The 15,786-nt window shown below is 38.8% G+C and overlaps 1 protein-coding gene across 11 annotated transcripts in view; it reads left to right on the plus strand.

The window, feature by feature from the left end:
* PAM (peptidylglycine alpha-amidating monooxygenase) overlaps positions 1-15,786 on the plus strand; it is a 324,625-nt gene that overhangs the window by 182,623 nt on the left and 126,216 nt on the right. For all 11 annotated transcript variants that reach the window (XM_019965490.2, XM_019965491.2, XM_019965492.2 and 8 more), the window contains exon 5: positions 5,647-5,704. In XM_019965490.2, coding sequence (XP_019821049.2) covers positions 5,647-5,704 — 58 coding nt within the window. The remainder of the gene's footprint in view (positions 1-5,646; positions 5,705-15,786) is intronic.

Consider the following 15,786-nt stretch of genomic DNA (forward strand, 5'->3'; position numbering starts at 1 on the left):
TGCTTTACCTTACGAAAACAAAATCATGACAAAATTAAATAATTGCGGCTGTAGTTCACCGCAGTTCATCAACTAGCTCTCATGAAATGTTTGCAGGTACTCTTGAAAATTTAGAGGACTTGGGCTAAAACTTCTTAAATTTTATCTCTTTGATTTCTTTACTTATCCCATGAATCAAATGAACAACGACATTGTGTCTGAGAACTGACATTGCCTTTTCAAACATTAGAGAGATTTGAAAAACAACCTTTTTGGTAGCTTCTTTCTATAGTGGAAAGCGAAGTGCTTTAGCAAACTGGGGTCAAATTCTATTTCGTAAGTTTCTTAAGAATTATTGCTTTTTAATTGCAAGTGACCTTCTTGAACTTCAGTTTTCTCATCTTCATTTATTTACTTGCTGGCCATGCTGCATGTCTCGTGGGATCTTAGTTTCCTTACTGTAGATCGAACCCAGGCCCTTGGCAGTGAAAGTACCGAGTCCTAACCACTGGACCACCACAGAATTCCCTCCATCTTTACAGTAATGTCTATAATGCCTATCTGGTGATGTTATCATGATAAATCATTATGATGTAAGGTTCTATTAATAGAGTGAAGTTAGAAGGCTCAATAAATGTTCTACCTTTTACAAGGTATCATATGCTAAGTACTGATCATATGTTTAAATCAGTTGAATTTTTTGTAATGTTGAATGATCGAGATTGTGGGGTCGTATTTACCTAATCAGAATACTGTTAAATATCGTTTTTGGTGTTCATTCTGAAAAATATCACAATTGGTTACTTATATCACTGATATAATAATTTTATTTCTTTGAGAGATGTATCAATACAGGTTTTTTTTTTTTAATATTGTTGCCTTACGAGGGTTGCTTTAAAAAAAAAAGTTTCTCATCAGAGGGTTGGTTGTAGTTAACTATGTGATTACATGTCAGTATGGTCTTAAACTGACCACTCAATACTTACAGCCTGGAATTTAAAGTACTATCCATTCTTGGTGACCTGCTATAGAAATTAACCTATATTGATGAAACAGTATTTTGTAATCACCTAAATAATCTTTCTCATCCCCTTATAATAAGCTTATAATAGTTTGGCAAAGGCCATTATCTAATCCATTCTTAAACAAATTACATATCTTATAAAAAAGTTACTCATTTATTTAAGAAGAGTCTTAAATTTTATTTAAAATATAGGACTTGCTACTGCTGCTGCTAAGTCACTTCAGTTGTGTCTGACTCTGTGCAGCCCCATAGACAGCAGCCCACCAGGCTCCTCCGTCCATGGGATTTTCCAGGCAAGAGTACTGGAGTTGGGTGCCATTGCCTTCTCCGAAAATATAGGACTTAGTCTCATAGAAAAACGGAGATACGAAGGTTGAAAGACTCCCCAGAATCACAGTTTAACAGGGTTAAAACTTCATGGCAAGCAACTGACAAGAAAGATGCATAGTTATTTCTAATCATCTGGAAGACATAGATTTGAAGATTTTTAATCCTAATTCTGACCCTAATTACTTGGCTTTATGTGGATTGATAACCTTTCTGTGAAAGTCTTCATTTCTATAAAAAAGATGCAGTGCCTATTAAACCTCCTCACAGCATAATTGTGAGAAGAAAATAAAGTAACACAAAAGCGTGCTTACTTTTTTACTCAGCCGCCCTAAGGGAGACAGACCTTGAAGATCTGGCTTCTCCCATTGAACTATGTAAGTGACCCCTAGGAACATTTCTTCAAAGAACTTGAGCTTTCAACTTAATTCTAGGAACCAAACTGTGGCACCAGAATACTTCAGAACAAAATCACTGGTACTTTTTATAGTTGCAGAGAAAAGAATAATTACTTTTCTGTTATTCTTTGTTCTATTGAGCTGTGATCGTCAGAGCTTTCAGCTGAAGGCTAATTATTGATCTGATACACATTGTAATTTTTAATGTGCTCATTTTTTAAAAAAGAAGAGTCTTACCTTTTTTCTAACAGAATTATTCTCTATCTTGAAAATGGGGCATATGATGATGCATGGTAGACCATTGACACAGTGTCTACTATAGACTCTCCAAAAATAATTTTGTAGGGTACTGTTTATTCTGTGGAAGACCTTTGTCATCTTTTCTCTCTTTTTAAAAAAAAAAACCTGGCTTTAACACAATAGAAAAGAAACATTTGAAATCTGAACACATTCTTATTATTAGGGAAGTTATAAGCAAGAAATAAAAATCTATATAAGAAAGACATTCTCGAGCTATTCTGTCATTTAAAATTATGCAGCTGATGATAAGGATGATAAGAGCAAGAATTACATGTGGTTCTCATCCATTCTGAGTATAAATAGTAGTTCTATTTATTCTGTATCAGTCCATCCTAAAGGAAATCAGTCCTGAATATTCATTGGAAGGACTGATGCTGAAGCTGAAACTCCAATACTTTGACCGCCTGATGCGAAGAACTGACTCATTTGGAAAGACCCTGATGCTGGGAAAGATTGAAGGTGGGAGGAGAAGGGGACAACAGAGGATGAGATGGTTGGATGGCATCACTGACTCAATGGACATGGGTTTGACTAAAGTCTGGGAGATGGTGATGGACAGTGAGGCCTGGCGTGCTGCAGTCCATGGGGTCACAAAGAGTCGGACACAACTGAGCGACTGTACTGAACTGAACTGACTGAACCATTATTAGTTACATCTAATTAGTTTGTTTTTTAGTTTTTTGTTTTTAATTGAAAGAACCAACTTGCTGAATTTGACATACATGTCTACGCCTGTAACTTGTCTATTCCAAAAACAGCTTGAGGGTGGCTTATGATAAAATCAAAGGTAAAATAAAACCCCCAAATTAGAAGTTCAAATTTAAAAGAACTTCTCTTTGGTTTGCTTTTCATTGGAACCTTTGGTTCCTTTCTTGTTATAAGTGTTTACTTAGCGATTTTAAATTTACTTTTGATTGGCATTCGCTTCTAAGTCATTGATTGTTCTATGGCTTTGAGTGACCTGTAGTGCCTAAGGCACTCTGCTTGTGTTCAGATCCCAGCTCTTCACTTGTTAATGTACATGGTCACTGGTTAAAGTGGGAGGAATAGTTTTGCTTTGTTTTTCAGTAAAAAACTTGGAAATAAGGAAGGAGGTCCAGCGTGAGTTGAGTTCGCCTTCGCTGAAATGAAAAGGAAAGGCCCTGAGGGGGCTGAGGTGGTTAGTCCAGGAGACTAGGCCATCTGGATTTGTTGATTGGCACTTCTCCAGAGGAAAAGCAAACTGGTCCGATCGTTATGACAGGAGGCAGTGATGTAAATTAGAGTAAGGCAGCCAGTGGCCGAGAACTAGGGCAGAGCTATCTCCTTGATGTGAGAAGACAGTTCTGGGTGGAAGATTTACAATGCACAGAGGCAGAGGAAGGATTCACAGTTGCCAGCCTTCTAAAGTGACTGCACTAAGAGGGGTTCAGGAGCCGATCTGCACACTGCTAGGTCTTGGCTAGAGTGATTGGGAGTTACCTAGACCTTGGTCTGCCTCATCTGTTAAATGAAGATAATAGTAGTACTTGTATCGTGGGAATGTTTGAAGGATCGAAGGAGTTGTACAGTACATGTAAAGTGCTTCGAGCAGTGCTTGCTCATAAAGCTGTCAACAGATGCTAGTTACTACTCCTACTATCTTTAAAGGAGTATGTCTGTATCGTATTAGGGCTTCCCAGGTGGCACTCAGGGTAAAGAATCCACCTGCCAACGCAGCGGACCTGGGTTTAATCCCTGGGTCGGGAAGATTCCGTGGAGGAGGAAATTGCAACCCACTTCAGTAATCTTGCTTGGAAAAATCCCATGGACAGAGGAGCTCTGGCGGGCTACAGTCCATGGGGGTCGCACAGAGCCAGAAACAACTGAGCACACACACACACCTATCATATTGGACTGTTTTTGTTATTAAATGGTATAATACACATAAAACATTGAGAACCATGCCTGGCACAGAATAAGAATTCAGTAACTATTGGCTGGAAATAGTAGCAGCAGCAGCTATGTGTGTGTGTTAGTTGCTCAGTCGTGTCCTACTCTTTGAAATCCCGTGGACTGTAGTCCGCCAGGCTCCTCTGTCCATGGAATTCTCCAGGCAAGAATACTGTAGTGGGTTGCCATTCTCTTCTCCAGGGGATCTTCCCAACCCAGGGATCAAACCCAGGTCTCCCGCATTGTGGGCAGATTCATTACCATCCGAGCCACCAGGAAAGCCCGACAGCAGTGATAGTAGCCACGAATATCTTTCCGTCCTGAAATACTCATAGCTCAGGATGATCAAATAGAAGGGAATCTTGAATTTATTACTATTTCTGTTAGAACAGAATAGGTCTGTTTTGTAACATTAGAAATTCAAAGATAGGAAAATATTCATGAGTAATCTTGTATGTGATTGTAAGATCTATAAGCATTATTAATATTTTGCTAGTATATTTCTTAAGTTCTGGATACAGAAGCTACATCTCCAGCATTTATGTGGCTTAACCTTCTTGCTGTGCAACCTTCGACATCTCCCAGCCTGTTTCCTTCTAACCAAAATAAAAGTGAACCTAAGTAATTATAAAGCCCGTTAAGAAATGAAACAGATTGTTCAACTAGAAGAAATAGTGTATACAAAAGTAATGATAAAGACTGAATCATATTTATGTAATTTTTATAATTTTAAGATATTTCTTTGATGTGTATTTGAATCTCCTTGCAAGGCAGAAATGAAAAAAGAGGTTCAAATTTCACAGTTGTGGTGCTGACCAGTAGGTTTAAAGAAACTCAGATGATCTGTGCCCATGTTTGTGGAGTCTCTTGATTCCACCACTGTGCAGTAATAATCCATAAAGTATGAGTTATTAAATGGGTTCAGTCTCTATTTGTATTGGGTATATTACCAATCACAGCACATACTTCACTGCATATGGATTTTCATTAAGAAAGTGAATGCACATATCAACAGATCCCCATTATCCTTACTTTGCAGTTTTTATCAATAAAATCTTATTGTCAGTATACTTAATAGTGGAAAATAGCAACTTAGATAAGAGACTGAAAACTGGAAAAGAAAGAATAACTTTAATTAACGTTGATTTCTTCAGTGCTCTACATAAAAATTTTAAAGAGAGAACAACCAAATATATGTATTAAAACCACCCTTTATTCACTACGTCTTTGAAATTAATATTTTAATTCTGTTAAATTAATAATTTAATAAAGTAATTCTGGAAATTAAATATTTAATTATGCATATAGCAAAGATGGTCAAAACTAACTCCTACATTTTAAAATCAAATGCATTGAAATATTTTACTATTTCTGTAGAGTGTTTAAAATGTTGCCTTTTAACTGTGACAGTACTAGAAATATTACTCAAATTTATTTTAACAAATAGGATTTAGCATCATTTTACAAATCAGATTATATATGGAATTTTCTAAATAAGCATTTAGAAGAGAGTCATAGAAAAATGTTTCGAGTATGTAAGTTGTAGACTTAGCCCTTGCATTCACCTGGCGCCCAACATTTGACAGGTAACCTCACCTCAGATGGACCAGTAGTCCTTTTTCAGTCACAGAGCCCACGCTTTTACAAGTTATTTCTTCGTCGTTAGCAGCAGTTTAATTTGAATTTTGTGTCTTTCTTTCTTCACAGTCTGATACGTACTTCTGCATGTCAGTGCGTTTGCCAATGGATGAGGAAGCCTTCGTGAGTAAGTATTAATTGGATGGTGCAGAGGGGTGGGCCATGGAAGGAAAGGCAGCTATTTGAGATCAGTGAAAGGTTCTCTTTGATGGTTATGAGCGCGTTAATCTTCTACTGTCAGTTTCTGAAACACATTGATAATGCCTAATGCAGGAATACTACTAGTGAGCCACTGAGAGACAAGCTTACTAACTGTATCTGGAGAGACTCGTGAGGAATAGTAGTTAAGGGGCTGCATGCAGATGTCAGTGGCCGCAAGCACCATGTGGCCCATTTATAGAGGACTGGCTTTCTGTCTGGCTGGATGCTTCATTCCGCTCCACTCAGTGGACCCTCTGTTTACCTGCTGGTTCATGCTATAAATCGACTGCACTTAGATCAGCACTGGGGGATGTAAGATTTTACCTGTCTGACAGGTGGATGGGTAGGAAGGCATGGAAGAAGTAGAGAATAAGAGAAGGAAGAGCAGGAGGGAGGGAGAGGGGGAGGACAGACTCTGCCGTCTATAGAGTCAGAGGACACTTAAATGACAGCTCCTTCCCCAGCTGAGCCTTTCAATCAGACGGGAAATGTGACAGAGCACCATCTGTTTTCATCTGGGTAGTTTTAATTTAAACATGCTTTATGACAGACTTTCAACTGTTTGGGGAAGATGTGTGATTGGCAAATTATTCATGGATTTGCTCCCCTTGCCTTACTTTGCTGTTTTGAAAAGTTGATTTCGAAGAGAAAGTGCTGGTAATGAGAGTTTGTACTTTGGTGCCTTGAGACTAACCTCCAACTGGGCTGTCTGAAATGGCGATTATGTGAATCACAAAACGTGTATAGTAGCCTTGGGGCCATCGGAGGATGAACTTTCATGAGGCGTTCTTCACAGAAAACTATATTACAGATCTTCAAATCCAGAACAATGTGCATCAGGTTTTTTTCACATATTTTGGTGGCAGTCACAACAGAAAATACAGCCTGTACCAACGCTCTCTAAACAAAACTTGCTCCATAGTTAATTCCTAGAAATAAGTCAGACCTTGGAAAGCTGAGCATTGCCTGACTGACATTCCTTTGTGTAATCATTGAATATTATTAGGAAGAAAGTTAGAAAGTTGGTGCTTCTAGATCCTGAACTTTAAAAGGGACAAAAGTAATTCTTAAGTTTCGAATTGTCATGCTTTGAGTAACACTAAAAGTGGTTTAGGATATAAATTCATAATTAAAGTACTAACAGTAAAGCTTTCTTCAATCATATCCACATATTTGACAGCCTAGGAGAAAATAATGTTTGCTAATAAAAAGAAACTGTACCTGAAGTTTTTCTTTCCTAATTTTGTATTTTCTTTGTCCGAGTTTGGGGTAGACTTGATTGCTCCTGTTTTTGAAGAGAAGGCCACTCTACACACCTGTGTAAATATGTGAGTCGTGTTTCAGAGCAGTACTATGGGTCTCACATTAACAGGTTCCTGGTTTGTTTCTGGAGGTAGTGGTAAATGATGTCAGAGCTGGTGACTCGAAGGCCTATAAATATATATCCTGGAATGTGTGATTGCGCTCCTAGTAGAAATGTGTTTACTTTCACGTAACTTAAAGTTGAAAGTACAAGTCAGTATATTCAGTCAAGAAAAATATTCACAGGAAACACATAAAGGGCCATATTAGAACCAGGGTATTAAATGTTTGTCCATTTTTCTTAGGCAACTTGAAGGATCGTATAAGAATTATAACTACCAGGTTGGCCAGAAAGTTCTTTCGGGTTTTTCCATCAGGTGTTAATGAAAACCCCAAATGAACTTTTTGGCCAACGCAATATCTTCAGTATTTCTTCTTTATTGCTGGGAGGACTGCATGAAGACTAATCATTTTGTCACCTGTTCAAAACATGATTATCTTCAGTGTTAATCCTTTAATTTACCACCCCCAGGAGATTTTTGGTTGCCATTGTTTACATAATTCAGCAACCACAGAAGTTTAGGTGTAGGCAAAATAGAACTGGAAAACCGAAAACCAAAGAGAAGTACCAATTCTTTACATATTTGCATGTGTAATCTCATTAATTCTTAGGATGACACTGTTAGTTGTTGTGTTTTTACAGAGAAACGGAAATAGGAACATCTGTGTCTGTGGTTTAATCAGGTCCTAGGACAGTAGTGGTCCTATTAAAGGAATACTTGTTCTTAGAGTCAACCCACCACCAGCCATCGTTTACTGAGGACTTGCCAGACACTAAGATACTGAAAACTAAGCATATTTAAGCTATTTTACGGAAGAAGCAAGAGGTCAGAGAGCTTAAGGAACATGCCCAAGCTTTTTACTGTGTGTGTGCTGCTTCCCTGAATGCCATTCAAATCGTAACAGATGTAGGTGTGGGGATGATGACATAGGGACTAGAGGGGAGAAGTTAGCAAATGCATAGAAGAAGCTGAAATACAGCAGAAGCGCATTGCTATCTTCCTCACACGAGAAACAAGTATTCCGTAATTCCTTACTGGGAACACTCTGGGCAGTTCTGCAAGAAAGGTAAACTGCAAACTGTCTTACAAAATAAAACCCAATACACATGAAGATGTAAAGATTTGCAGAAGGAAAAGGGCTTATATGTTGGAAGGGTAATTAAACATAATGTATCCTAATTCCCAAAGTGAAAGGTAATACTTGTGAGGTAACCAAGGCTTTTCCATGAATGAAACTTTGGCCTTTTTGTGGGTTGTCTGAAATTCTGGGTCTCAGGGCACCTTATCATAAGATTAAATGTGGTTAAAAATGAAGATTTGCAAAGACCTGTAAAACTTTGTTCATTTAAGACACTTAAAAATATTTTATATTTATATATTTAATATATTTATATTTTATTTTTATATATTATATATTTAAAATATTTTTAATATGAAATAATATTTTGTATTTAAATTTTTATATTTATATATATATATTATATTTTGTTTTCATTGTGCTGTAAAAATGTTTGAATGCTACAGGGCAGCAATAGAGACACCAACATAGATAATGGACTTGTGGACACAGTAGGGGAAGGAGAGGGTGGGACAAGCTGGGAGAGCAGCCTTGACATATATACATGACCACGTGTAAAACAGCCAGCCAGCGGGGAGCTGCCGTGTAACACAGGGAGCCCAACCCAGTGCTCTGCGATGACCTAGAGGGGTGGGATAGGGGGAGGAGTGTGCGAGGGAGCCTCAAGAGGGAGGGTTTATATGTATACATATAGCTGATTCATGTTGTACAGCAGAAACTAGCACCTAATTATAAAGCAATTATAGTCCAATTTAAAAATAAATTAAAAAAAAATTAAAAGCCAGCAGGCATGGTAAGGACTCAGAAGCTGCTTGCCTATTACATGAGTGGATACTAAAAAAAAGTGTTCTGTTTGCACATTTTCTAAGACAATATATTGAATAGTAGACAGTTTACTCTTTTGTCTTAAATTGTAATTGTTTGAATATAAGGGAATAATTGTTTTTTTAAGAAAAACCACTTGTTCATAAATCAGCAAATTTTTAAAAATCCTATTATGTGCCAGTTATTGGGCTAGCCCTGGGGATGTGGTATGTTACAAATTCAAGGAAATCACAACGTGGCAGGATTCTAGGAGACAAGAATACAAATGTTACAACATAGGAAAAGGACTTTCTCCCTTGCTTTTTAAATTTCTGAAGAAATTCCCAAAAGGCAGACTGTTTATGAGGACTAAAACAAACTCTTCTGATAGTGGTAAAACCCCAAATTACATTTGAGTAATTTTTAATTCTGGCTTTATGCTTATGCAACTAATTATGTAACATGTAAATAAACATATATCTTAATTTTGAGAGGATACCATCACAGTTGTCATGGAATTTTATGTGCATATGTCTGTAATATGTACATACAAGCCTATCCAACATGCTTGATGTGTTTATATGTTGGTGTTGAGTTACTAAATATGAATAAAAGTAGATGTTTGAGAAAATACTCTAATGAAGATAAGTATAATTTTTATATTTTTAAGAAAATCATAGCTTCCTCTAGAACATTACTTTTGTTTTTGTTTTTTAATAAAGAGCCACAGAATTGGGACAGGCGAGGGTATTAGAAAATCTACATTTGACCACTGAACTGTGATGCTGTCTAAAAGGTGTTTTATAGACACTCAGAAGAATTGGCTCTGACAGCAGCCCACTCAGCCAAGAAATTTGACTGTCATCTTCATCCACTTGCTTTCCCTCACATGGATGACCAGTAAATAAATGTGTCTTTTCCTTAGTGAATGATGGCAGGTCCCTATCTATCAAATTGCACTATACAAATGAGATAGAAGCATCGAATTTAGAAATAGACAAAAATTCATCTAATGATGCATTGCTTTTCGTTTGGGCTTTTCTGTTGAATGCAGAACACAGCAGAATTGTACAGTTAGATTCGGGTATTTCCAAACGTGAGCTTTCTTAAACAAAGCACATGTTAAGGTGATATTGGGGTACTTCAAAAACTGTGGGCACAGTCTAATTTTGATCGTGTTTATGGGTCAGCTACATAGTGTGACTGTAGAGACCAAGGTCTGGCAGGATACAGTGCTCATTTACCCGTATCTTATGGCCTTGACAGCCATAAATATTGAATAGAAGGGTGTGTGTGTGAGTGTCTGTCCCCATGCAATTACTCTGTCACCTTTCTGCTCCCAATTAGTTGACTACGCATGCCCTCCCTTCTCTCTTCACCTAGGGTTGTCTCCAACATGAATAATTTAGTCTCTGTCTTCCACACGACCATCGGGTACCTTCCAGCAGGCACCCTTGGAGGCTATTCTCATTTCTTAGTGCAGGCCACTTGGAGAGAGCTGAAATAGCACAAATAAGATGCAGTGTACTGGCGGTCTGTGATGACTAGATAAAATCTCATTCGCTTGCTGCTCATCATGAACAAGAAACTGTTGCTATATACTCTGTCTCAGCTCTGTATTTCTCGAATGTCTTCTATCATCTGCTCCAAATACCCACGTTTCCAACATGACAACCCCCAAACCTCCAGAGTTTTGTCAGGTAATAAAAAAAAAAAATTAGGAAGAGTAGGAACCATTTCATTATATTTTATGAAACTGAGAGTTAGAAATGTCTTCAATTGATGCATCTGGAGGTCTCCAAAAAGTAACTGACAGGTTGACAAAGCTGTTTTAATGCCATAGTGTCAAAATGCCACCCCTCCTCACTCCCCAGAAAATGGCCAATTCTTAAAGCCCAGGGTTGAATCAGGTTTGCTGTATAAAACGTCCTTCAGTGTCTGCAGCTTCTTGGCATTTTGACAGTTGTTCGAAGTAGCCATTTCAACTATTGCAGTGGGGACAATTTCAGTGGCCGGCTCTGAAAAGACCAATGTGAACTATTTCAGTCAGAAAAAAAAAATCTCATGAGAGAAATGGCAAGGTTTGATCTGGATCTGGGAGGATGGTCTGTTTGGATCTGCAGAGGGAGGAGAATGTTCTAGCTGCCAACCATATGAGCGCTTAATTTTTGGAGCATATTGGGCTCACACGTGAGCCTCACCTCTTGCAGGCTGCACGGCCATGGGCAGTCACTCAGCCTCTCTTTCCTTCAGCCTCATCTGTTAAGGGAGGAAGGACCAGACTCACAAGGCCATTGTGAACCATAAGTGAGCCATGCACAAGGTAGAAAGTGAAAGTGTTGATCACTCAGTTGTGTCCTGCTCTTTGCGACTCCATGGATGTGAGAGTTGGACTATATAGAAAGTTGGAGTGCCGAAAAATTGATGCTTTAGAACTGCAGTGTTGGAGAAGACTCTTGAGAGTCCCTTGGACTGCAAGGAGATCCAACCAGTCCATCCTAAAGGAAATCAGTCCTGAATATTCATTGGAAGGACTGATGCTGAAGCTGAAACTCTAATACTTTGGCCACCTGATGTGAAGAACTGACTCACTGGAAAAGACCCTGATGCTGGGAAAGATTGAAGGTAGGAGGAGAAGGGGACGACAGAGGATGAGATGGCTGGATGGCATCACCGACTCAATGGACTTGAGTTTGAGTAAACTCTGGGAGTTGGTGATGGACAGGGAGGCCTGGCATGCTGTGGTCCATGGGGTTGCAAAGAGTAGGACATGACTGAGCTCTAAACTGAACTAAACTGGACTGTTGCCCACCAGGCTCCTCTGTCCATAGGATTTCAAGAACACTGGAGTGGGTTGCCATTCCCATCTCTGGGGGATCTTCCCGACCCAGTGATCGAACCCAGGTCTTCTGCATTGCAAGGAGATTCTATTTTTTTGTGTTTGTTTGTTTGTTTTGTTTTGTTTTTGGCTGTGTTATTTATTTATTTTTATTTTATTTTTAAACTTTATATAATTGTATTAGTTTTGCCAAATATCAAAATGAATCCGCCACAGGTATACATGTGTTCCCCATCCTGGACCCTCCTCCCTCCTCCCTCCCCATACCATCCCTCTGGGTCGTCCCAGTGCTGCAGCCCCAAGCATCCAGTATCGTGCATCGAACCTGGACTGGCAAGCTACCGGTGAAGCCCGCAGGGTAAGCCTTCAGTCAGGGTTAGTGGGTGTGGTTAGTAGGTGAGAAGGGCAGCCAGTGAGAGCTCAGACTGGATGTTGGAGGTTGTCTTGTTGGAATCATGGCGAGGTGTCAGAGACTGCTGGAGGATTCTGGAAAGGCAATAAGGGGACTGTGGGTTTGCTTTTCTGGGAAATTAATAGGGGGATGTTATAGAGATGACATTACAAAAACAGGGCTTAATGAAGCTTATGCTGTTTTATCTTGCATAGCCTGACTGATAAAGTCTATTTATTGATTGTTTAGTTGGTTCTGGCATATACCGGAAAGTTTCCTTTTAAAAGGTATATCATCTAGAAGTTTAATTCTTTTTGGTGCTGAAATTCCTTTATTCGGCAGTAAGGATTGTTTCACTTGAAATTTGCACTCGATTTATAGGCCCTCTCAGGTGTCTTATTTCTTGGTTAATTTGGCAACAGTCGCTTAAAGTCCTCATAAAACATGTTAAGGATTCTTTCTGAATTGTACATCATGGTCCAAGCTAGCGAGAGCTAACGACAACTTTTCTATTAAACTTTCTGATTAAAAATGTTCAAGCAGAGGTCTTTATTTTAGTGTAGAATTGCTTTATGGTTTGTGGGAAGCTGGCAGAAGATAATGTAATATGCCATTGCTGTGGGTCTTCAGCAAGCTGCCAAATGGACTCTGCTGCTGTGAGCTTTACAATTATCTGAACCTTTCTTGCCCAACTGCAAGATTATGAACATTAAAGCTGATCATATCCTACACTTAAATTACCATTTTTGCATTATCTTTAGTTCCTATGAATAGTTCTTGAAATATAATCTTTATTTTTTTTTGGAAAGCAAATGTTTATGGGAATGATATTAAGGGCCAGGAATTTTAATTATGACAACTTTTATACATTATTATTTCTTGAACCTTATGCCTATTTTTCTCAATATTGAAAATGGCTTGAAAGCAGTAGGATTATTAGAAAACTGACTCTGTTGCAGACGTGAATCACCAGGGGCCCCATTTGTATGCTTGCTTCAGACCTGTGCCCTAAAATGAATTTAGGTGATACAGCTAATTTTGTCTGATGTAATATAGCATTCCAGTGATCTCAGTGATTAAATCAGTGATCTGATTTAATAAAACAATTCTAAAGGGTCAACTGATTTTTGCCTTCAAAAGGTTTTATAAATTTGTTTTAAAAGAAATCTTGTTTTTACTGTTTACCCTGTACATTTGAAAGAGCTAGATAATCCAAGTTAACTAAAATAAGTTAACTAAACTCTTGAGGATGCTCACATAATAGAACATAGTCAGCCACTAAAAGTGTTGACTGCTGTCGGGATCACCTCTCATTCACCTGTGAAATTTTGCAAAGATGTGCTTGCCTGGAACGGCCTCTGTAGATTCAAAAAAAGCTACTGATAGGGTAAGAGGCAGAGCTGATCCAGGGTTGACCATGAGTGCCTGTATTTTAAATCAGCTCCATAGGGTAATTCTGAAGCATAGCACTAGTGAAAAGTACTGTTGACGAAAAATTGTTTAATAGCATGTAGAAATTTCCACAGTATGTGAAATAAGCTGTTTACTGTGTATAGTATGATTCCACTGGGAGAAAAAAAGAAACAAAGTTAACAGTTTTCTCCGATGATATATACAGGCAATAATTTAGGAATGCCTAATCTCTGGAGATTCAGACTTGCATTTGCAAGTCAGTTCTTTATTTGACAGGTTAATTATCCATGTCTATAGTACTTTTTAAACATGGATAAGTGGAGTCCCTTGGACTGCAAAGAGATCAAACCAGTCCATCCTAAAGGAAATCAGTCCTGAATGTTCATTGGAAGGGCAGATGCTGAAGCTGAAACTCCAATACTTTGGCCACGTGATGCGAAGAACTGACTCAATGGAAGAGACCCTAATGCTGGAAAAGATTGAAGGCAGGAGAAGAAGGGGACGACAGAGGATGAGATGGTTGGATGGTATCACTGATTCAATGGACACAAGTTTGAGTAAACTCCAGGAGTTGGTGATGGACAGGGAGGCCTGGCATGCCTCAATCCATGGGGTTGCAGAGTCTGACACAACTGAGCGACTGAACTGAACTAACTGACTGATAATATTTCCTTACTGCCTTCCTTTGCTCCCATTTCCAGTGGCCTTTGGGAGTAGGTTATATGTGTACATTGTTATCTTCTAAATTGCATATTGCTTCACTTGGCTATGTGGGTTCTTTGAAATATTTCCACATCCTGAGTCTGGCAAATACATCAGAATTTGACATGCAGACCTGGATATCCTCTTTGGAAAGGAAAAATGGAGAGAAAGCCAAATACTAGATGAAATTCTCTCCTAGATCACATTTTTAGAAAATGTCATGGCCCTGATTGTAGTCTGATGTGAGCTAAAAGAGGCCATAAATCCTGAACGAGCTCATGCAATTAGAACAAATTTTGCTTAGAACTCCAGAAAATAGGCCTAGTTCTCTCTGCTCGGGATGCCCACACATGTACTTTCAAGTCTTTCCTTTCAGATGGCTCTATTCTCCCGGAAATCCTCCAGCCTATGCACTTTCAGCATCATCACATTTCCTTTAATTAATGTTCTTGAGTCACTATTTCTGGAGTCTCAGGCCTTTGAAAAACGTATTTGTTTTCTAGCCCTTACTGACACTTCCTTGCCTGTAAAATTTTCCCTGGTCTTATCCATCAGGCGGTCTGAACTGCTCACACCTACTGGGACCGAAGAACCACTTCCGCTTAAGCAGCTGTCATCTTATTATTGAGTTAGAAGAGTCAGCGGCACTTCTAATCTTACCAGGTGTAATCGTCCCCTGCATTCGCACAAGGCTGTGTTTTGCCTTTTGGTCACCATCTCAGGGCCGCCTTTGTTTATTCTGCCTGTCAGAATCACACACTTAAAGGTGCAGTTGTTTTCATTATTATCTGCTACCTCTCTTTCCCTTGATCCTTTATTTCTTTCCGTGTATGTTCGGAGAAAAAGAAAGAAGGGGGAATTTAAGATGTGATTTTTAACTGTTTTTCCATAGTCTATTTTGTGCAGTGTTGAAATCTCTAGCATAGTTGTCTGTGTATCCTGTGCTCATGGACCTTATTCCCTCGGGGTGGAGGGTCTTCTCTTGCAAAGTCAGGACTCATAAGTAGGAGTGGGACAAACCCGGTGAATGAACCTGTCAGCCTGATCTTTTCCCAGGTGACCTCTGCCCAGTACTTGCAGCAGGCCCTTCAATGAAATCGTCCAACTCTTGCCTTATTTTTGCTGTTTTACGGCATCTACTGTTTGATTTACATTTACACTTGGATATGCCATTCCTTTTGCTGGATGTGTGTTTCAACTTGGAGTGAGTTTTGCTTTGAGTTTTAATTATATGAATAGTTTGACAGTATATTCTTTCTTCAGGAGATGAGGGAGATGGCTAGTTGTTTGTTTCCACTCTGTACCAATAATTTACTTAGCATTTAAATTAGATCCTGAGTTTCTGGAGAATGTATAAGTCAGTGAGAATCAGTTTTTATGAGGGGAAACTCTGAGGGATTTTCTTTTGCTAGCACTA

The sequence above is a fragment of the Bos indicus genome, chromosome 7 (assembly GCF_029378745.1).
Source record: "Bos indicus isolate NIAB-ARS_2022 breed Sahiwal x Tharparkar chromosome 7, NIAB-ARS_B.indTharparkar_mat_pri_1.0, whole genome shotgun sequence".
Classification (NCBI taxonomy): domain Eukaryota; kingdom Metazoa; phylum Chordata; class Mammalia; order Artiodactyla; family Bovidae; genus Bos; species Bos indicus.